Below are 22,215 nucleotides of genomic sequence, written 5' to 3' on the forward strand. Positions count from 1 at the left end.
AAAAGCGGCTTTGTGGGTCATTGGTTGCCTCGTCCCAGATATTGAGGTTTCACTCTTGGCACAGCTTGGCCTTTGTGGAGCCACGGCTGATGTTGCAGGTTAGATTTTGCCGCTTTGCCAGGTTGAATGGCAGCTTGAAGGCCGAGTGAGCTGTGTGCCCTCCGTCCAGCAGGGTGGCAGCAATACTGCTTGAAGCAACTGCCAAGGCAATCTTCCTCGTCTGCCTGACCTTGGCCAGAAGAAGGTTGGTAACGAAGGTCTTGCCTGTTCCGCCAAGAGTGTCAAAGAAGAAGAGGCCGCTACGTTTTTTTGGTCAAATTAATTTTTGTCAATTTTTTTGGTCAATTTTTTTGGGTCTAATTTTTTGGTCTAATTTTTTTGACTTAAAATAGTCGTCGGGTCATGCTGATTCAGAATATATATGATGTTGGGGGTGAACTCTTACGTGGGGGGAGAAGATAGACAGACAGACAGACAGACAGACAGACACAAAACAGGCTCGCCCTTTATATAAGAGATTACAATCCTTTTGCTTTTAAATTAATAAATAAGAAACACCCTCGGTCTGTAGCCCTTGGCTGGAAAGTGGTTTTGCGCAACTTATGAGATCGTGCGCTTTGAGTGGCGCCACCGTCGTTGTAATCAAACTGTAGTCGTTAGTTTTAAAACATTTAAAAAAAATATTTCTAATGGTGATTAAACCATGAAACTTTTTATGTAGCGTAATTATAACCTAAATTAGCTGAAAATAACCCTAGAACCTAGAGTAAACTCTCCCTTTAAAATATTACAATCAACTTTAATATTTGCTTAATAATGTTTTTTTGAGTGGGCATTTTTAACCTTCAAAAAATCTGAGTGGGTGTTTTTACCCCGAGGCCTGGGTAAAAACGCCCGCCAAACATCCTCTCGGAAAGGGGGGGGGGAGTTTTCCCTTATCAATATAATGACCATGATAATATATTTGCACACAATAGAGGAGACATGTAGTGCATAAAACCACACATTTGTTTCCTAGTGTCTCCAAGTAGCACTGAGATATTTAGCAAAAACTTAAAAAATGGGCGTTTTTACCCCAGTTTACCCTATATGTATATATATTATTATATATATAAATAAACATATACATACCCGCCTGAATTAGTCAAACATAAGCTTTGAGTGACAGGAAGAGAAAGAAAGGCAAGATGAAAATGCGTGCGTGTGAGAGTTGCGGAGGAAGGTGACGGCAGCTACAGCTGCTGCGCGTGCTAACGCTGGTAACCACGTCTGCTGCGTTGCTTGCTTCACAGGACCAGTCTTATGACCAGATGCAGCAGATGTCCGAGATGAATGGCGGACCGCAGCCCCTGATGGGGGGGCGCCCTCCGATGGGCTACCCGCCGTCGTCGCGCGGACGCGGGATGCCACCTGGTGTGCGCGGTCGTGGCGCGCCTAGAGGTAATGCATGTTCGGTTGTTGCATGATGCCGCAGTTTTGCGGTCAATTGGGTGGCATTTTGAGGGCAAACTTGGTAATTTGGTGAGATAAGAATATTTATCATATATAATCAATAAGTACTTATTGTCAAGTGTCATTTGATTATTTTATTTGTTTATTGCGGGTAAATGTGTTATAGATCTTGTATCTGTGCATTAGTGTTCTAGAATAACTATCATTAGTAATCAATAGCTTATCCATTAATTGATCAATCTACCTGGAATGATTGACAGCTCTAAGCAATCTGTGTTCTGATAGGTTCATTCTAAAAAGGTTGCTTAGTGGTGAGGTGCTGCTGAGTCAACAATTTGGCATGCATTAATAAACAGTTCTAGATGGACCAAGGAGCTGGGGGTATCTTGCACCTTGTTCAGGTGACTTGTCTGTAGGTCATTTTGCAATCGATTCACACAAATTAGAGACGTTTCTCCCGTGACCTTTTGTCGTCATTAATCGTGTCCTGCCCTGCGGTGATCAAACCGGTGATTTTTACGGAGGGATGTATGAAAGCACGATGGGCAAAGAGGAGGAGACCTTTAAATGTCAAGTTGCTCATCTATTGCTGTTGCTCTGTTGATTTCCCACCAGGTGGCATGGGCGTGCCGCGAGGCGGAGCAGCGGGCGGCGGCCGCGGAGGCGCGCCGGGTATGCGGGGTGGCAGCGTGCCCCGGGGTGTCTCCCTCGGCTCACGGGGATCTCCCATGCCGCGCGGGCGTGGCGTTGCCAGGGGCGGGGCACAGACACGACAGCCCCAGCCTCTGTCACTGGCTGTCCAGCAGCAGCAGTCATACAGCGGAGCGTATGATGATCCAGAATACGTAAGTGTAGCCGTGTGTGTCTCATGGTGCTTCGTCATGTTGATTAATTAATGTTGCTCGTTAACGTCGGCAGCATCGTTCGATTCGTGTTTTTCTAAACCTGGCGTCTCTCTAGCTAGATGGCAGTTATCTTTCTGTTGATTTTTTTTTCTCCCTGTCTTTCATTTTTTCATCCATTCATTGTCTGTCTGTCTGTGTATCTGCCTGCCTCTTGATTTGATGGTAATTCTGTCCCTTTGTCTATGTGGTCGTCTGTATTTGTGTCTGCAGTGCTCGAAATAAGGAAAAAAATGTGGTTGCTTTGCGGACAGCCCAGGCATCAAATCGTGTTGTCCGCAACAATTTCTGGTTGTCCCAAAAAATATCCCCAAATCTCCTATTTGCAATCACATAATATGATCAGAAAACACCCAAAAACAGTGGCGTAACCAGGATTTTTTAACAATGGGGGGCCAAAAACAGCGAACTGCGCAAAATAGTGGATGACTTAATATTTTACTGGCTCCTCCGCCTCCCTCTCCACACCCTATGGCTCCTCTACCTCTCAGCTCTGCAATCTTTGTTTTGGGCGCCATGCGAAAAGGCGACATTTTTGTTCATTGTTCTCTGCTTCCAAGATAGGTAATTGTTCAGTGGCGGGTCTAGGATTTCAAGGAGGGGGTGAGGGGTGAGGGGTGAACAGGCAGGGGGGAGGTATGGGGGTCTTCCCCCAGAAAATTTTGGAAACTTGCTAGTTTGCTGGTTCCAAATCGAGTTCACCTCTCATAAATCAGAAAACCTGACCTATACCAGTGTTGGAAATAGCAGCTGGTCCCATATTTTTATATTATTTACGATTTAATTCACGATTAAGATTTCTTGATGAGCTAGAAAACACTTGGATTTGAAGTATGAAAATGAACATTATTGTGCCAGCTAGCCGACACCAGTTGGTAGAGACTGCACATTTCCATGAAAATGGAAAATGGACGGAAATCACGGAATCACCCCCTCTGAAACGGAATCACCCACTCTGAAACGGAATCACCAGTTTCACCAAAAATAACCTCCCAAAACACAAAAATAACCTTTAAACAGCTCAAATCACTCCCAACACACACAAAATGATTATGAAAACTTATCTTACATTCATCACTTTAACCCTCCAAAAGAAATTACAGATCCAACAATTTTTTTTTGCAGAAATGTTGCGGAAATGTGCATTATTTCTGAATTAAAATGTAGAAATTTGTTGAAACAGAATTGAAGTGGAATTTAGTAATCTCCGAAACGGAATTTGGCAAATTTTGAAGCGGAAATGTGCAGTCTCTAAGTTGGTTGGGATTGATTGTCAGTTCAGATGCAAAATATTAAAAGCAAAAGGTTATACACCATAGATTAATTGGGTACTATAACACGCGTATATAAGATAGCCGAGTCGGTATAGAGTTATGGTTAGGGTTGGGTTAGGGATAGGATGGCGGTGCTCGACGGCGGCCGGCCGCCAGGCTAGAAATGCTCTTGCAGAACTCTGCACTAGGTATGGACGCAATGCAGGCCGATTGACAGCCGAAAGAAATTCAATTCGCGGTCAGAAAAATATAAATAAAGTGCGTTTTTTCGTCAACTTTTTTCTTGGTTGTCCACCAGACAATGTCTCAGACTGGTTAGGTTGTCCGGCGCAAATTCTGGTTGTCTCGGACAACCGGACAACGCTTATTTTGAGCACTGTGTCTGTCTATTAATTTTATCCTCTGTTTTCGTGATATAGAATGAGACTTGGTTAGTTATTGGTCTCAGGTATTTCCGTGTTTGGATTTTATAGAATCAGCAATCGTATGGAGGAGGAAGTGGAGGTTTAGGAGCGAGTGGTGGAGGAGGAGGAGGAGGAGGAGGAGGAGAATATGACAGCAGTTATGTACGTAACGATTATTGTCGTCTTGTAGCTTAGGTTAGCGGTGACTTAGAGAGACTAGACTTAAAGTATAGCAACTTTTGATCTCAGTACTCTTGCTATTGATGTACGGTAGTGGAGTAGGGTTGGTAAATTATCATTCTGAATTGATATAGGTCTTCCATCCTCGATATATATTGATAGTTTGATGTGATTGTTGCACACACTACTTATGGTTACCTCACGCGCTTCTCTCACACATCGGCTCCAGGCTTTCCATTTCTCTCTAATTGACTGTATGTATTCAGGGATACCTCTGGCATTCGCCATCTTCGCAAATGCGATAAATAAATAACGGTGGCGATTTTACTACGCTAAGTGGCGGTTAGAAATAGCGAATTATTTAACTGTTCGTAAGACGATTGAATAATGAAATCGTCTAATTGCAGTGTCGTGTCGCAAAATGTTTTCGTACACCTCTTTTCCCATATACATCACCTGTTTACGCATTGCTTATCACATATGATAAAGTGAAGAGCGGGTATAGTTTTTCATTGGTGGCTAAAACATAACTTTTGTGGCTCAAGTCTTGGCTCAAACTTTAAAACATCCAAAGGGAGCCCTGCGTATATGACTGCTGTGTATGTACTGTATAGTGCCTCTCTGTAGCCTTTGTCTAAATTCTATATTTTGGTATTACTTTATCCCTAGATTATATTTTATAAATCTCTCTCTTCCCTCTCCCCCCCCCTACTTTACTCTCCATCTCTCTCTTCTCCCCCATCTCTCTTCCCCTTTCCTCTCTCTCTCTCTCTCTCTCTCTTTCTCTTGCTCGCTCTCTCGTTCCTCCTTTCCTCATCTTTCCCTTTTGCTCCCTCGCCATCCATCTGTCTCTGTCCTTCTCACGTCAGCAGCGATATATAAATATATACGATTGCAGAGTGGAATCTGCTCGACTGGTTTTTATACTCCGCGTATGTTGCTGCAGCAAGCACCAATATATTCTGTCAATCGCAGCAGATGGTAAACTAATTGGTGTAGAGTGAGCCATGGAAGCCTGCTGTGTAATTGCGATGTTTATAACGAACCTAATGCGACAGATCGCTGTCAGCTGGGTTCATTAGAAGCTTAGCAACTGCTATCATTACTGCGCAGTTACATTTAAGTAGAAATCTGTCATCTGCATCTGGAAGGTGATCAGCATTTAAGTGTCAGTCATCTCTCTCCCACCTCTCTCTCCTCCTCTCCCCCTCACCTTTCTATTTTGCCCTCTTTCTCGTTCCTCGTACCCTGATCCATCTTTCTCTGTACTGTATATATATGTATGTCACTCCCTATCTCTTCTCTCTTTGCACTTCTCGTGCTTTTTCTGTTTCAATGTTTTTCTCTTCTATCCCATGTACTTTCTCTCACTCACTTTCTCTGCTATCGTTGACACTTATCTACCGCAGTCTCCCCCTTCCCTTCCTAGTCGCTTCCCTTTCCTACCCCGTTTGAGATCTTTCTCAGTGCTGCCGCCCTGAAAAAACTTTCGCGATTGATGTGTTTTTACATCGATGCGTGCGTGTGAATGTTTCAGGTGGCTGGATTCGGCGGTGGCGCAGCCGCGGATCAGAGCTACGAGGAGAGTTATGAACAGCCGGCGAGCTACCAGGAGTACACCACAACCAGGTAAAGCCCCCACCCTACCCACCCACCACGTTACATGTGCGGGGGAGGGGGATCAGGGTTTTTATATGGTCCTGGAAACCCTAGAAAGTGCAGAAATTTCCAAAAATGTGGGAGGATTCCAGGTTGGGATCGCACCTCCGGAAATAGGCTGTAGTCCTGGAAAGCCCTGAAGTACAGGCTACGCTACTGCAAAATGGGCTATTATTGTGTTTGACCGCAGAAAATCGTCGAGATTGAACTAATATTTCTCCTTTCTTAGAGGCAAAATGTCACTGTTTTGTTCTTTTGGCAATGATGATAATAATAATAAATAATAATAGTAATAATTGCTGTATGTAATGGTGCTAAGCTCATTTCACTGAAATTTTGCACAGCGGAGAGATAGTGATCCGCTAGAGGGCGCGTTAAGCGCTAACAAAAACGGCTCTGATTGGCTAATTTTGTCTTATTTATTTTATTGTTTATTATTTTTGGCTAATTTAGTTTTATTTTAGAATTAGGGATAGGATTAGGGTTAAGGTTAGGGTTAACTGATTTCTATATCTACAACTTATTTCTATATTCACTATCTCTCCCCTGAGACCTACTAATTTCATTTCCCTGCAGCCAGGAGCAATACTATGACCAGACAGCAGGGCAGTACGAGGCAGCCGGATACGGTAAGTTCTGTGTCATAGTAGCTCCATGTATAGACTAGAGATCCTTTCACCGTGACTTGGGGTGATACTCAATTAGGAGTGTTCCCAACTTTAATGTCATTAATGGTCATAATAACATATATATATATATGGTCATGGTCATATATTAGTTTGTGGTTTAATGTCATTTCGGTTAGGGTTAGGGTTAGGATTATCAATCACTAATCATTAATGATATCAAAGTTGGGAACACTCCTAATGGAGCGTTAGCCATGAATTGGGCAATCTTTGTGAACGTTCAACGCCCGCAGTCATTAATGCTGTATAAACACCCATGCAGTGACATCACTTGACGTGAAAGCGAACTAGATTCGGTTTTAGGTGTGATTGCTTGAGCACTTAAGCAGAATCGTGCAAGTTTCGTCTGTGCTCTCTCTCAGTGTTTGTTTCCGGTGTGCCTGCGTGCAGCTGTGTCATATCGAACGAATACAGCTACGGAGTCTTTTATTGGCTATTAGCGGCTCTTAACTTACTTTTATACCAGTTTAGTGTAGCAGCAGATTTCTTTAACTGTCCTCCCTACTCGCCTCTGTTTTTCTCGTTCATTCTCTCACTCTGTGTTTATCTTTCCCACAATCTCTTGTGCTTTTACTCTATCTCTCTCGCACGCACCGGGAAACGCTCTCTCGCTCGCTCTGGCTCTGTTGACGTCTTTTGTTTATTAGTATATCAAGCTTTCACGCCGTAACGAGTGTGGCACGTCAAAGTGTGTAGTCTTTGCTTATTTGCATTGTACGTGTGTTTGTAGTTGCTTGTGTTTTTTCCCGCCCTCGTCTGATAAGCCACGCTAGTTGATTGACAGATCCTAATTGGCAGCCTGAACTCCTTAAATCGAATGCTTTTCCATCCATCCTAACCTCCTCCAATCTCACCCCCTCCATGCAGTCCGAGCCCCTCTGCTCCTTACTCCTCCTCCTCCAGCTCCTTCTTCATACAATCCTAACTCCCCTTCTCGCATGCACTCATAACCCCCCGTCCCCTCCCTTCCTTTCCCCTCTCCACTCCTGCAGCTGTCCTAACCCCTTCCCTTCTCTTTGACTTTCCCCTGTATCCTCTCCTCCCCTTTCTCTCATGCATGCAGACTTAGTCCCCGTGCATGACAGCATACACTCACAACCCTCTACATTCTTCCTCAGTTAGCAGCATGCAGGCCCTGCTCCCTCACATAACAACAAGCAGGTGTCTCCATTACTTTCAACTAAAGTCGGCTATTGCACTATTTGCAGGCGTTGTAGGCGGCGGCGACCAGTGGGGAGGGCCAGACGCCGCCTCCGCTGACCAATGGGGCGGGGCTGGTATCAGCGCTGCCGACCAGTGGGGTGGTAGCGATGCGACGTCCATGGGGCGAGGGGGCGCCGGCATGGGGCGCAGCCCTGGGGTGACCCGCGGGACGAACGGGCGTGGCGGGGGCGTGGCCCGAGGAGGGGGTGTGAACCTGGGTGTGAGCCGTGGGGCGGGGATGGGGCGCGGCGCGGGGATGACCCGGGGGGCGGGGGTCGCCCGCGGTGCCGGCCAGGTCGCTCGCGGCGGAGCCGTCAACATGAACATGATGGGGAAGGCGCCGCCCGCGCGCGGTGGCGCCCCCATGCGACAGCACCCGTACCAGCCGCCGACGACGAGCCGGAGTCGTTTCCAGTAGATGCCCGTAGAGGGCGCTGCCTGCTGCTGCATCAATGAACAAGGTACCCGTTGCTGATTGTCGTGTCCCGCATGGCGTTGCCTGTTTGCGATCGTGAGCCGGCCTCTCTGCAGTCCCCATCGCAGGCGGCACCACGTTCACGATAAGCGCGCTGGTGCGTTGTGCGATTTGTGCGGCTGTCGTGCGATCGGGACACGCGGGGCGACCGGTCCACTTTTCTCTAACGCCTGGTGTTTCCTAAGGCACGTCTCCCTGTGCAAACACGAGTGCCTGTTCGGTTCGACACTGCCGGTCTGGTGATCGTGTGTTTCGAATCTGTTTTCGCTGCCAGTTTAGCGAGCACATCAAACATCTTCAAACATGGCAAACGTGTTTGTGCAAGAAAACGTGCCCACAATGTAAGTGCATTTGCCCTAAATTATTTAACGGGTTCTGCACCATAATAAAGAAAAAAGGAGTGTGCGCGTGGTGAGAGAGAAAGAGAGAGCACTGTAGTAATGATGTTTATTAGCCTAGCCTAAATAGAAAGGTTTATTCATTTAATGTTTCCTCATCAGTGTCGTCCTTAAATTTTATCGTATAGTTCTGCTAAATGGTATCTAAATGGCCCATTTATACAAATGAATCTCATTAAAAATCCACGTGAAAACTGATTATTCAAGCTGGTATTAAAAAACTCCAAGGTTAGTAGTAAACACATTTTAATTTGAACACGCAACATGTGTCTTATTTAAATTCATTACTATTATTGTAAATCAGAATTTGTTTTTATTAATATCGATGCTGCCAACTTGTAATTGTTCTAACATCTTCCATTTTAATGTAAAATTATGAGCAGTTTAATATGTGTGCACGAATACCATGATTAATTGAGTGTGTAATTTTCTTTCTCGATTTTTTAATAGGATTTCTTAACCAGCAACGGCAGGGTTGGAAAATGTAAAAGTGCATTGTCGTCATACGTGGCACATAAAACTGTCCCAATTTTTGTCGATTGTCGTTCCTTGTGTATGTTAAACAGTGTGCCACTATTACTATCTGTTTAGATGAGGCATATATTCACGCATTCCAGTTCACTTAGTGACGTGGCTGTTACTGTATTCAGTAGAGCAGACTATTCTCTCTCTTAAATGAAGACGTGTGGCGTATGATTTTTAGATTAGCGATGTAATTGTATTCGAGGTACAACTATCTTATCACGTGTAAACAAATAAAAACTTATCTGTGTGCTGCACAGTTACAAACCAGTAAAGCCATGTGAGACGATTATATTTTTGCATCTTTAATCTGCGACCCTACGTTACTACCCTGCGTCAGCACAAAGCACAAATCTCGTGTACACATAAGTGTTAAAATACCATGAGTAAATGGTACCACTAGGTGCCACCGAATTGATCCATTGCTCACATACGATTTCTATTCATATGCAAATGATGCATCTGTGAAATGGTTGGATATATGTAGATCAGCAGTAATCATCTGTAATCAGCAGTCTTACGATATCCCCTCACCGGCTGCCCACCCACCCTAATCTTCATCAACTGTCCAGGTAAAACCATGACTCCCGTCAATCAGTTCCTGTGAAGCTAAACCATTTTCGATGAAATGCGATCTTGCTTAAAAGCTGACGGCACAATAACAACACAGCCCACGTTACGCTAGTGTTTGTCAGACGGTTCGCGAAACCTTGGCTTTCGATCGCAAAACCACGGCCACCGAATCCCGGCAGGTGCCCGGCTGCGTGGCGTAGAAAGCTGCCGCTTGTTTTTTGCGCTCGCCGCGAAACCCGCCCGGTTTAATTTCGCGGCGCCGCAGCGATTGTCTGCCCTCGCTCGCAGTTTACACAGCAAATCGAATTACGTCGCGCGTGTTGACGCGGACCTTATGCTCGCAAGCTCGTCGACGAGCGTGCTTAACTAGCTAAAAAATTCGCCGGCGGCACAGGCGCTTTTTTCTTCGTCTGCACGCGTTCACCGCGGCAACGAGACAGAGAGCTCTCTTACGCAATACTTTGGCGGCGGGGTGTTGCTAGCGTTGGCTTCAGAAGCTGAAAAGAAGCCGGGGTGTTGCGTTCCGCGCGGGACGTTTTCTTCTTCACGTGTCCCTCGCCGCTCACGCACTCTCGAGATAACCAAAGACACTCGCGTTTGGATAAATTAGGAACGGTGGGCGTGCGCTCGCGAATTGACAGCTAACACCCGATTCTAAGTGCTAATTCGCTCAGCCTGTGGTTTGCTAATAAAAACACGTTTCCCTGTCAATTTGGACGTGCAGCGATGGAGCGCGCGGTGAAAAAATTACGCTCGTGCATTTCATTCGACGATGATCGGTCGCGCGTTGAGTTTGTACGAAGGCATGTAATCTGCTCGTTAGACTTCCCCGTTGTTTCGGCAGCTGTGAATCGTTAGGAAAAAAGGCTGCGCAAGATTTTTTAATTTGCATTATAGACGAGTCAAAATGTGTTAGCCTCTCTGCTGGTACTTGTTCTTTTATTTTGCGATCAAATTTTCAATTGCAATTAAATTTTATTAATGAGTTCTGATCGCTTGTACTCACAGCCTGTGCAGCTTTGCAATAAAGTAGTTGTAGAAAATATCAACTTGATTCGTCTTGATATAAGAATGTAAAAAATTCTTGTCACCGTTTAGAGTGGCCTTGGTGTGGATGAATGCTCTTTTAACAAAATTAAAATTTGTATATCATTCAGGTCTTAACCAAAAACAACTCTTTCATTTCTTCCTGTGAAATCCCAAATTATCCCTACACCTACTAGGTATATTACACAGAACATTAAAGCTTCAAACGTTAACAGTGATGTCACTAGCACTAATCATTGATGCTATATCATGTCGATTGTGTAATTTAAATGTAAACTTTAATGTTAAACCTTGTCAATTTCATCGTGAACTTGGATGATGGTTTAGTCGCTGTCTATTTCTCGCATTACATAAAGGAAATACTTGTCAGACATTTACGGTCTGATGCTTCGTAGCATTATCAGTCGATTTACCGTCGTAATAATTAATCGAGCAATCGACAGCGAAAGAGTGTCCAGTCCTTAGAATAGTTATTCTCGACTGCGAGCGTCCGGATTTTAAGATGGCTGCCTCGGCACGCATCGCGTCTCGCACGCGAGCGTCGCTGTTTAAACTCGCGTTGCTGTATAAGTGTAGTGAGCAGCCAGACGAAGAGTTTAATCGCTGCCCGCCATAAACCTAACAAACGCCTCCCAGTGACACTGCAATGAGAGTGGAGAACTTCACACAATGTCATTCACTTCCCCGACCACGATATGTGGTAACAAAAGGCAGGTAAACCTATCGTTCCGTCAAGTTGTTTAATAATAATGATGATGATGATAATAATCGTAACAATTGTATATAAAGTTCGTGCAAATTTCTTGGCTGTTCAATCGTGTTTTTTCTTGAGTTTATTATGCATCGTAAAAAGGAGACTGAAACATAATCGTTTTTAGTAGCATTTATGTTTAACATGATCATAACTTTTTGTTCCTGTTATATATGTATATATACCAGTACCAATCGATGTCTCTAGCATAAATGTAGAAAATGTAAACAATCACTATCCATGTAGAACTTTGCCCAATAATAACATATTTGCTTTAAAATGAAGTTTCTATCTACATGCATTTAAAATGTAATACGATTGCAACATGTATTAATGTTAATTAACCACACTTAATTAAATTTTTACTCATGCAAAACACACCCTGTGAAATTAAACTAAAGGCTCCATGAAGATACACCTTATCATAGTTGAATGGTCTACGTATGCTACCAAAATGCACATGGGGTCGCGAACCAACCATTGGGAGGGTAGAACTTCAAAACTAAAATAGGGGTTGTTGCGTTTTCGTGCGCATGCGTGTGTGTAGTATCAGTGAGTCTGTTTTCATGAGCTAATTGTGATTTCTCACCTTCTGTTTTGCAGACTACCTAATGTAGCACACACGGATAGCCAGTATGGACAACAGCTGAAGGTAAACAGGCAGTTTTGTGGTTGCGATAAGATTTTGCAAGACTTTCTCGTCGACAGACTAGCTGTTAGGGGGAGAACGCAACAGAAACCGAGCATTTTTGCGAGCAGATTGATTATTTGATTCAGATATACTTGCTATTGGCGTTATAAACCTGTCAGTTCCTATAAATGAAGCAGGTTATGGCCGTGTCTTACTGAGCGAGATGTGTCTGTGTCCAGAAACTGCTCGTCCTACTGACTTGACCTCATTCGATCCATTCCATCGTGTCCCTTGTGACGCAGCAAGCAGTGCTGTGCGACTCGTCCTTTTATTTTATGTAGAGACAACCTATAGAAACACATCTCGCCTGTTTGCATCTTGTACTAGGAGCCATTGACGTCCAGCTGTGATGGTGGTCAGCATTAGTTGTAAATTTCGAGTAGTTTAGCCTTCAAACTTACCACAGTGAATTTCTACGCGGTGTAGATGGGGGGGGGGGGGGGGACAGTGTGTACAGTACAGAGGGCCTTTCGGTTCAACGTAGTCTCGTCGTGCCGCGTTATTGCTGTATTCGTCTCATGTTGTTCACAATGGGTGCAATTTAATCGGTTCTGCTAGTTGTACATCATGTGTACGCACTCGTTACTGCAGTTTGTTGTTACATGCTGCATAATCTGCTATAACCTTCCCTTCTGTACGTGTCTGATGATTGTAGTATGTGTGTATTCTTATAGAAGTGCGTACTGTGGCGCCATCTCCTGGTGCATGTTTGAATTAATCGAGACAGTCTTCAATTTAATGTCAATTGAATGAATAAAAGATTAAGCGACGATTGATCACGTTGATCAACTTACACGTGCGAGAAATATCAACGGGGCATACGTGCATAGTCTTGTCTGTTTACTGTACTAGTTCTACCTGTGTAGCCCTTTGTTTGGTCACAAACGGTCGAACTTCTGAGGAGTAGGTGGTGTTACGCGTTCACCAACAATTATTCCAAAAAAGGAATTAAAGTATATGACTGAATGCTATGTTGATAGCAGTTTTGGCCTTTGCTAGAGTTCAACATGTGTTATATGTATGTATTAACACGTGTTGAGCTATACATGTACATGTGTTAATTATTACATAAAAATAGCATTTAGTTTTTGGTAGTTCTGTAAGGAAATTTGTATGAGGAAATTAAGAAAATTCTGTAACGCACAAGTGACTTTTGCAACCGAATATAAATTCGTAGTACAAGTGTTGAGTCCACTGGCAGTGAGATCAAGTTCGCGCCTACCACTCTCATGCTAACCCTAACTCTCATCACCCTAACCGTAACACCAGAAGCGTTATATATATCAAATGTGTGTGCTGTACCGTGAACTTGGTGGGGAACGGACTTGATCTCGCTCCCAGTGGTTGTCTGCTCTCTATAGTATCTGATGGTGTCTATATTATGACACTCCACATCTCTGTGTGCTACATATCCATCCAGTCGCACATCGAATGTGGATGTGAACAACTCGCTAGTGCCGCCATCTAATGTAGAAAATAGTTCCTTCAAAGCCCTACTTTGCCAGCAACAGGTCATGCACGGAAAATGCTCTCGTGGCAATTCTTTGGTTTGTGATCCGTTATTGGTGTTACACTTGTACGTGGAAAATGTAAGAGAATATTCCGTTGCTAATTTGCATAGAACCAAGTAGCAAGCAAACTGACCAAATCATGGCGTGGCGTGAAGTCCGTTGTTGTCCATTAGCGAGCAGTTATAGTACAGTATTTTGTTTCCTTCGCAGGCTTGTCGAACCCCGTCAGCTGTGAGCTTGGCATCAAGTGGCTGCAACTAGTCCACGTGGTTGACAGTGTCAATCTTCTAGGCCAACACCGCCTTTACCAAGTGTGACCAAGTGCCGGATGATGTCTGGAGCTTTCCCGAATCATTGTTTTTTTAGAATAACTCGAGCGAAATGTGGGATCGACCTTGCCGCGTTTCGTGAGCAGCCACGACATCGCGTTGTTTTTTTATGCAAGCGTTGACACATGTCGTTTAGAATACGACGTCAATGTTGCTTATGCTACGATGCAATGTTGTACGCGGGTGATGAAATGCAATCTCGTCATAGAATCTCAGCAACGTTTCTCGAATGTGCCTGAAAATTTGTTGCGCGTTGTCGTATGTGTTGTACAAGTAATATGTCTTGAAGAAACAGGGAATCATGGAATCGCACTTTTACTGCATGTTTTTATTGTGAAAAGAATCATGAACGCGACTTGTAATGATAACTGTACATGTAAATAAACCTTTCTAGCGTTTTTTAATCTATAAATGATCAAGTTATTGAATTTCTTTCCGTTTTCTGTAGGGGTGGGCATTGACAAGTGCCGAGTCTGATGGCATGTTATTTGCAATTCATTACTGGAGGGATTATCTTTTAATTTCACCGATTACTTATATAAATAGATCTCATTCATAAATTGCTTAGATTCTTGATCTTCATACTGTGATATAAATGAGCATGAACTCAGACATGCAGTCATGCCTGGTCTCATTTTCACTATAGCTGTTCTGATGGTGGTGCTATGCAGTTTTTCCTCAACTATTCTTGCTCATTTATTTATTACATGAAATATAATTGCGAAGATGCCACTCGGTGACACTAAAGCTCATAATTAGCTCAGCTTTGATAGGATTTTGGTAGGTTACTAATGGGTAGTGTTCTTCCATGTCCTGGCACGAATTGAGATGCAGGGGAAGATAATATAGAATATTATATATATTATTATGATAACTATACAGTATAGTAGATAATGTATTGGCTAGATTCACCTGTTCAAGTCCAGTGATTACTGTGGTATATAACGATAAGAAGCATTGGTCTAGAACTTCAAAGGTTTATATAGATCTTGCATGTATTCATGAGGGAGGCATGGAGCTCAAGACAATCACTAAACGTTCCCATACAACCATCGTACAAGCAGCCACAACCAACTCGCAGCGCACACGCAAACAAGCGCACGTTAACTCGCGTTTCAGCGGTCGGTTTAGCCTAACCAAACACCACACCTTAATCATCGTTGTTACGCGGGGCAACAACAACAAACTTAGAACTACGGCTCAGGCAGACGGATCGTAGGAGTTGAAACGATTGCACCCTAGTCACGAAACAGGAATGCGACCCCAAATCACGGGGCGCCACCTACAGTGCATTTAAATAACTTACAATTAATCAATAATCGCTTCTGAGCGGCTGCTACTCAGTGGAAGCGCCTGAGACAAGGAAGACGCAGACTACACTTACGATGCCGTTGCCATGATCACGCTCATCCGCATCTGGGAAACTGGCGCTTTCGCGAGACCAGCATCACCGCGGAAACACTGCCGACTGAGGTTGTTCCCTCTGGCAAGTTCTTTGACATTCATTATTACCACTCTACTACGTTGCTCGATGTTCGCCACGATCCGGCACGCTCCTCGATGTTTCTCACTCATAGAATGCACGTAGATTTCTCTACACGTTTGCCGGTCACCTCATCCTCCATCGTTCAGCAACTGCACGCGGAGTAAGTGCACTCGCTGTACGACATTGGTGCCGGCAGAGAGAAGAGAAATCTCCGGCCGCCTCCAGCTCAAAGGCCACCCCTCACTACCCGCTGCCATCTCGCATGCACCTCGACAAGTCGTTCCTACGGCGCGATGTCAGTGCGGAGGGAGGGAAGGTGCGCCGACGACGCCTGCAGGCACGATTCCAACCGCATCGTGAACATTTTGTTGGTGTTCTCTCTGCCGAAGCGTGTGGCGGCGTGTTCCCCCTGCAGGTGTCGCCACTGTTGAGCGGCGGTGTCGCGCCTGGGAGGCGGCAAAGGCGATCGCGCAAGGCGGTCACTTACAAAGCTCCGAGTCGTGACGCAGTGAACGCTCCCTAACTTCCCTACCTCCCTCCCTCCCGTGAAAAAAAACAAATCCGACGCCGGGCCGCCCATTCCGCGGACGGCCCGGCTATAAACGCGCGACTAAGTTTCCATACCATAAATTAACGGCTATCAATATATAAAAAATACCTACAGCCTCGCGAGAAAAGAAAGCACATGCACGAACGCACGCGCAAACAGCGGGGTTCAAGTGCGCGCAGCAAAATGTGCTTTGCGGACTTTCAGCGAGGGAGAGACCGTCGTGGTTCGGCCGCCGCCCGCTTCCCTCCCGATGATCATCCGCGCCCACAGCAGCAGAGACCTGCCGCGTCTGACCTGTCAGCCGCGGGAGAGCTCTGCCGGCGGAGGCGGCCAGGGATGCGGAAGCACGCGGAGGCGAGCTCAGCTGCCCAGCCTCTCCATCGCTGACCCGCAGGGCTTCTCTCGCCCTAGATGCGCAAAAAGCGACAGCGGCGCGAATTGAAACCCGACGACATTCGCGAATTTTTCAATCGGTGCCGCATATCGCAAGATTCCACCTCGCCTGTAGAAATGCAGTGACGGCGTGAGTGCACACAACATAAATGACTTGATTACGGATGCTAGACTGTGGCGTACCTGAGCGCAGCAGGTACACACGACCAGTGTGCGGAACAGCGGCAGCACCTAGACGAGAGTAACTTGGCACTGCACAAGGAAGCCACATTACCTTTAATTTTTTAAACGTACTCAATTTGGCTTCAGCTAGTGACCATATCAGTGGTGGCTGCTATCACAGATGGTGCAAGCAGTTGTGTTACATAGCGACCATATCTGTGATTGCTGCTATTGCAGACGGTTGAAGCAGTTGTTTTACATAGCGACCATATCTGTGATTGCTGCTATCGCAGACGGTTGAAGCAGTTGTTTTACATAGCGACCATATCTGTGATTGCTGCTATCGCAGACGGTTGAAGCAGTTGTGTTACATAGCGACCATATCTGTGATTGCTGCTACAAGACGGTGCAAGCAGGTGTGTCACATAGCGACTGTGACAGCAGGTGATGTGTGGCGAGACATAACTGAACATGGCAGTGACGGTGTACGAGTGCTACATAGTCCCGAGCACACGTGACCGACGCAGAGACATCGCGCCGTGCACGCGCACATGACTAATACACGTAGACGTCAAATAAGGCAACAACTTGTCCGACTCTCTGAAAAAAGTGATGCATAAAAATTCCCCCATCACACCCCCGCTCCCCTGCCCACCGCGCACGCACTACGAGCGAGTCGATAGGGGCGAGCGCAGCACCGGCGCCATCTGGATGCACCGACCGAGAACACGTGATCGACGGTAGTGGATATATGATTGCGTGCGCGTTTCGACGAAGTGCTCGCCAGAGGGCATCGCCGCAAAAAATACATCGCCGCGTCAGACGACGGTCAACGCCCCCGGGTGTCTTGCGCGACCACGGCGCGGCCGGAGACTCGCCCGAGACATCCGCAAACAAGGCGGCGGGGGTCGGCCGACCCATCGACGGAAATCACGCCGTTTTCAACGTCTCTCTCCCACAGCGGCGCCGACTTTAACGTAACGCCGGCGCCAGCTGACGAGTGCCACACCAAATCCAAACCCTGCGCGCGCTACTGGCGACGCGGCGGCCTTGTAGCACCGTCCCCGAGTCGACGGCCGCCGCCGCCACCTGCCCCCCGGGGGGTTCGCAGCACGCGTCGCCGCCGTCGCCGCCGCCTACAGCAGCGTGCAGCCACGCTTCTTCCTCTTCTTGACCTGCAGCGCAGCCCTGGTGGCCGTCTCGAAGACTTGACGGACTCCTTCCTTCGTCTGCGCCGAGCACTCGAGGAAGGCGAACGCGCCGATCTTCTCGGCCATCGTGCGGCCCTCCTCCGTCCGCACGGGTTCCTGCTTCATCTTCGCGAGCTCACGCTTTGTTGCCTCATCGTTACGCAGGTCCTTCTTATTGGCTGCGCAACAAAAAAACATCTGAACATTAGACCGAGGAAAAGAACGCGAATGTTAAGGTGAGAGTTAAACATGCGAACGTTAGACTGAGAGGAAAAGAACACAAACGGCAGGGTGAGAGTTAAACATGCAAACGTTAGACTGAGAAGAAAAGAACACAAACGGCAGGGTGAGAGTTAAACATGCAAACGTTAGAGTGATAGCAAAACACACGAACGTCAGGGTGCGAGCAAAACACACGAATGTTAGGGCGAGAGTTAAACATGTGAACGTTAAGGTAAGAATTAAACATGTGAACGTCAGGGTGAGAGCAGATGGATTGAACTAACGAAAATAAACAACATGGAGTAATTTCCGTAAAACAAAGACTTCTGCTACACTGCCTGTACATTTCTATCACTACGTCGTCGCACGCAAAACCTTGTAGGCGATGTCACATGACGTACCTACTAAGATGATGGGCACATTAGGGCAGAAGTGCTTTACTTCTGGTGTCCACTTCTCAGGGATATTTTCTAAGCTGTCCGGCGAGTCAATGGAGAAACACATGAGGATGACATCGGTATCCGGATACGACAGCGGTCGTAACCTGTCGTAGTCCTCCTGTCCTGCCGTGTCCCACAGCGCCAGTTCCACCTGTCGGACACAAACACAGTTTATCACAAACCTGCACCTGTGCATCTGTTGATTATTTGCAGCTAGAAGAGACGCCTTTTTTTAAATGGTATTACAGTGCAGATAAAAGACTGTATATTACTGTATTAGACTGTAAAGATAATTCTCTCTTCCAATGAACTAATGACAAGGTTTCATTCGAAATAGGTCATGTCCAGCAGCTTGTATATTTACAGTAATATAGTATCCTTCGAACCTGCCTCTTCACACACCGACACACACGTGCGCACGTACAGAGAACTGAAGCATGAAGACTGCAGCAGATGTAAAAACACAAAACTCACCTGTTTTCCATCTACTTCTATATCAGCTACATAGTTTTCGAACACAGTGGGCACATAAACCTCTGGGAATTGGTCTTTACTAAACACGATTAGTAGACACGTTTTACCACATGCCCCATCGCCGACTATCACCAATTTCTTTCGTATATCCGTCATTTGGCCAGCTGAAACACAAACAGAATCCACTCAGACCAGCTGGCATCACCACAACTACATCTTCAATGGGAGAGACCTCTTAACTTTTTTCTGCCTTTCCCCCCTTTACGTAGAACTCCCAATTAGCTACAATTTTATTTTACCTTTGCTCCTATGAGGTATGAACTCAGTAATATTAAAATAGTCAATATAACAATTTTCAACAATATAACAATATATATATGCTAATAAACAAGTCATCCTATGTGTTATAGGGTCACTACATAACTACAATGCCAAGAACTCTTTATCACTCCCTAGGATAACAAACACGGCATCAGAAAGACAATGATCTTTAGGTGTCAAACAATTTAGTTTATAAATCGGACACACTGTTGTCTATATTAAGTCAACTAGTGCCACTCATCAATAAAGTTTGAAAATTTATGTGATGAAATGCAACTTCACTTGAACCTTGCTTTTAAAGGAACTGACACACTTGCCCATCACATGTTTTATAGGCCCAATCCTAGTTTAGCACCCAGGATTAAAACCTATTCAAACTATATATACCGGGGTCCCAAACTAGGATTGCGCACGTCTTATATACCAGTTTAGAGTTTACTTAACATTATTCTGTTATGAAAAGGCCCCCTTGGGCCTGAAATCATTTTACTGATGAACCTTTCTTGCATGAACAAAAAGTATTTATCCTTCTTAACGAATAAAGATTGGCACTAATTTCCCTTGCGAAATGATGAACAAATCAGCATGATCATCGTCTGTTCTAACAAATCGTTCCAATCCTAGTTGAGCACGCTGGATTAGATCAGCCGTAGACGAACTATATATACTGGGGTCCCAAACTAGGAATCAATCAAACAACAACTCTCCAATGCTCTTGAAACTTGAAAGTGAAATAGATTATAATAAAATCGTTTTATTACTGAATTTGAAGAGTGAACATGGTATATATATGTTAATACCAGGGTTCTCCAAGAGCACTTATAGCCTGGTAGGGGGGGGGGGCAGCCCGCCAGGCTATCGTCGAGCCCCGCCATCCTAAAATGCACCCGCCACTCTAAATATCATAGCCGCCATGCTAAATATCATAGCCCCCGAACCCCCCTAGCACGCAAACCGCCTTCGGCGATTTGCAACGAGGACTGTAAAGCTAAAGACTATAACTCCATAAGTATAATGAAATGCTATAACTTATAAGTAATAGTAAACCGACCAGGCTCTCCGACTGTTACACGCCGTAGGAGCCTGACACCCTTCCATACGAAATGCCTGGTAGCTTGAAAACAAACTCCGAATTTCGTAAATAAAACAATGTATTACCACATTTGACCTCACCTGTTACATGTTTGCAACTATCGCATCACTTCTTAATTACTATTTACCTCGAAATACACGTTAAAATAAGAGAATTTCGAACAGCTATACTATTTGAACGTTGTAAAACGCCATACTGGATGTTCTTATGTCTCTTTTTGCAGCGTTTGCAATGTATTTTTCGCTACGTATGATGGGATATCTATGGAAAAATTGAGACGTTTTTTTGAGATTTATCTTATTAATTTATAAATAATTACTCGCTGACACATAAATACATGCTCAGTGATAGCGCACATATAATAAATCGAGGCGTGAAAGTACAGAGAAGCGGTAACAATCATAAAAAGGGAGATCATTTTACGTTTAATAGCAGCGCACGTCATGCCGAATAATATTCTATTGCGTCGGCTTGTGACCCTCTCGCCAACGTAGTGTTAAGCGAGAAGGGAACTTGTGGTTAAAGTAATAGTAGCCTATAATGAAAAAGCTTGGAGAACCCTAGCCACAAGTTCCCTTCTCGCTTAACACTACGTTGGAGAAAGGGTCACAAGCCGACGCATTAGAATATTGTTCGACATGACGTGCGCTGCTATTAAACGTAAAATTATCTAACTTTTTATGATTGTTACCGCTTCTCTGTACTTCCACGCCTCGATTTATCATATGTGCGCTATATATCACTGAGCATGTATTTACGTGTCAGCGAGCAATTATTTATAAATTGATGATAAAACTAAAAAAACGTCGCCATTTTCCCATAGATATCCCATCATACGTAGCGAAAAATACATTGCAAACAGTACAAAAAGAGACATAAGAACATCCAGTATGGCGTTTAACGTTCAAATAGTATAGCTGTTCGAAATTCTCTTATTTTAACGTGCATTTCGAGGTAAATAGTAATTAAGAAGTGATGCGATAGTTGCAAACATGTAACAGGTGAGGTCAAATGTGGTAATACATTGTTTTATTTATGAAATTTTATGAAATTCGGAGTTTGTTTTCAAGCTACCAGGCATTTCGTATGGAAGGATGTCAGGCTCCTACGACGTGTAACAGTCGGAGAGCCTGGTCGGTTTAGGAGAACCCTGAATTATGAATATGCCAAACTCATCTAGGTAGATATGATATAAACCGCCTTCTCAATTAAACATCAATCACACTGTGTAAATGAATGGGGGAGATTTATCAAACACAGTAAATATCACAGCGTACATAGGCCTACACTGTACACAGTCAGTATGACAGTAACACAACAGTCAGTATGGGTGGTACACACACACACACAAGCCGGTTCGTAAACATTCAAAACTACCATTCGAAATAATCGACCCATTGTACATTACACCATACATAAGTACACAGTAAAACACAGTATAACGCCAGGAGTCCGTTAGCCATCTAATTTACCTTGAACTGCTCACAATAGTCCGAATATAAACAGTGATGTTAACGTTTATAACGTTAACTTGTGCTAAGATGGCGACCGTTGGACCACACCTCAACTTGTCCAGGAGAGGTCTCTCTCCGCGCTCATGACGTCATCAGTAATAAATTTATACAGTCGTAGGCCTATTTTATTTTAATTATCCATATATATACACAACATTATAAATAGTATACCTATATAATATTATGTAGAATAATGGTTATATGCATGTGCTATATATACAGTTACACGGTCGGATGCGTCGGGTAAGCCGACCCCTTTTTTGACAGCTGTTCCTACACGGATTAAATGTTAGTACAACTACTGTAACAAGAC

General features: G+C 44.7%; 2 protein-coding genes and 1 long non-coding RNA gene across 3 annotated transcripts in view; 2 read left to right on the top strand and 1 right to left on the bottom strand.

Moving 5' to 3' along the window:
* The window catches only part of LOC106812565 (KH domain-containing, RNA-binding, signal transduction-associated protein 3-like), a gene marked incomplete at its 3' end in the record, with an annotated part of 24,458 nt that extends 16,502 nt beyond the window's left edge, over positions 1–7,956 (top strand). Inside the window, exons 5-9 of the mRNA XM_014816465.1 lie at positions 1,293–1,440; positions 2,068–2,297; positions 5,750–5,841; positions 6,448–6,500; positions 7,766–7,956. Of these exons, the coding sequence (XP_014671951.1) occupies positions 1,293–1,440; positions 2,068–2,297; positions 5,750–5,841; positions 6,448–6,500; positions 7,766–7,956 (714 nt within the window). The remainder of the gene's footprint in view (positions 1–1,292; positions 1,441–2,067; positions 2,298–5,749; positions 5,842–6,447; positions 6,501–7,765) is intronic.
* Positions 7,957–8,026: 70 nt separating this feature from the next.
* Positions 8,027–14,469, top strand: LOC106812567. The gene is made up of 3 exons (XR_001394349.1): positions 8,027–8,221; positions 12,130–12,178; positions 13,939–14,469. It is a non-coding gene; the product is annotated as an uncharacterized LOC106812567 (long non-coding RNA).
* A 545-nt stretch (positions 14,470–15,014) lies between these two features.
* On the bottom strand, positions 15,015–21,955 carry LOC106812566 (ras-like GTP-binding protein RHO). Its single transcript, XM_014816466.1, has 4 exons — positions 21,861–21,955; positions 18,975–19,138; positions 18,462–18,651; positions 15,015–18,017 (listed from the first exon to the last, which is right to left on the bottom strand). The coding sequence occupies exons 2-4, from the start codon at positions 19,128–19,130 to the stop codon at positions 17,785–17,787; spliced, it is 579 nt and encodes a 192-aa protein (XP_014671952.1). The 5' UTR covers positions 19,131–19,138; positions 21,861–21,955; the 3' UTR covers positions 15,015–17,784.
* Positions 21,956–22,215: the final 260 nt, after the last annotated feature.

The sequence above is a fragment of the Priapulus caudatus genome, unplaced genomic scaffold (assembly GCF_000485595.1).
Source record: "Priapulus caudatus unplaced genomic scaffold, Priapulus_caudatus-5.0.1 Scaffold662, whole genome shotgun sequence".
NCBI classification, from domain to species: Eukaryota; Metazoa; Priapulida; class Priapulimorpha; order Priapulimorphida; family Priapulidae; genus Priapulus; species Priapulus caudatus.

Excerpts from the sequence above, each read along its gene's own strand:
- LOC106812566 (XM_014816466.1), bottom strand. The coding sequence starts at position 19,130 with ATGACGGATATACGAAAGAAATTGGTGATAGTCGGCGATGGGGCATGT. Across the intron at positions 18,652-18,974 it reads TAGAAGTAGATGGAAAACAG|GTGGAACTGGCGCTGTGGGA; the intron begins GTGAGTTTTGTG and ends TGTGTCCGACAG. Across the intron at positions 18,018-18,461 it reads TGTGCCCATCATCTTAGTAG|CCAATAAGAAGGACCTGCGT; the intron begins GTACGTCATGTG and ends TTTGTTGCGCAG.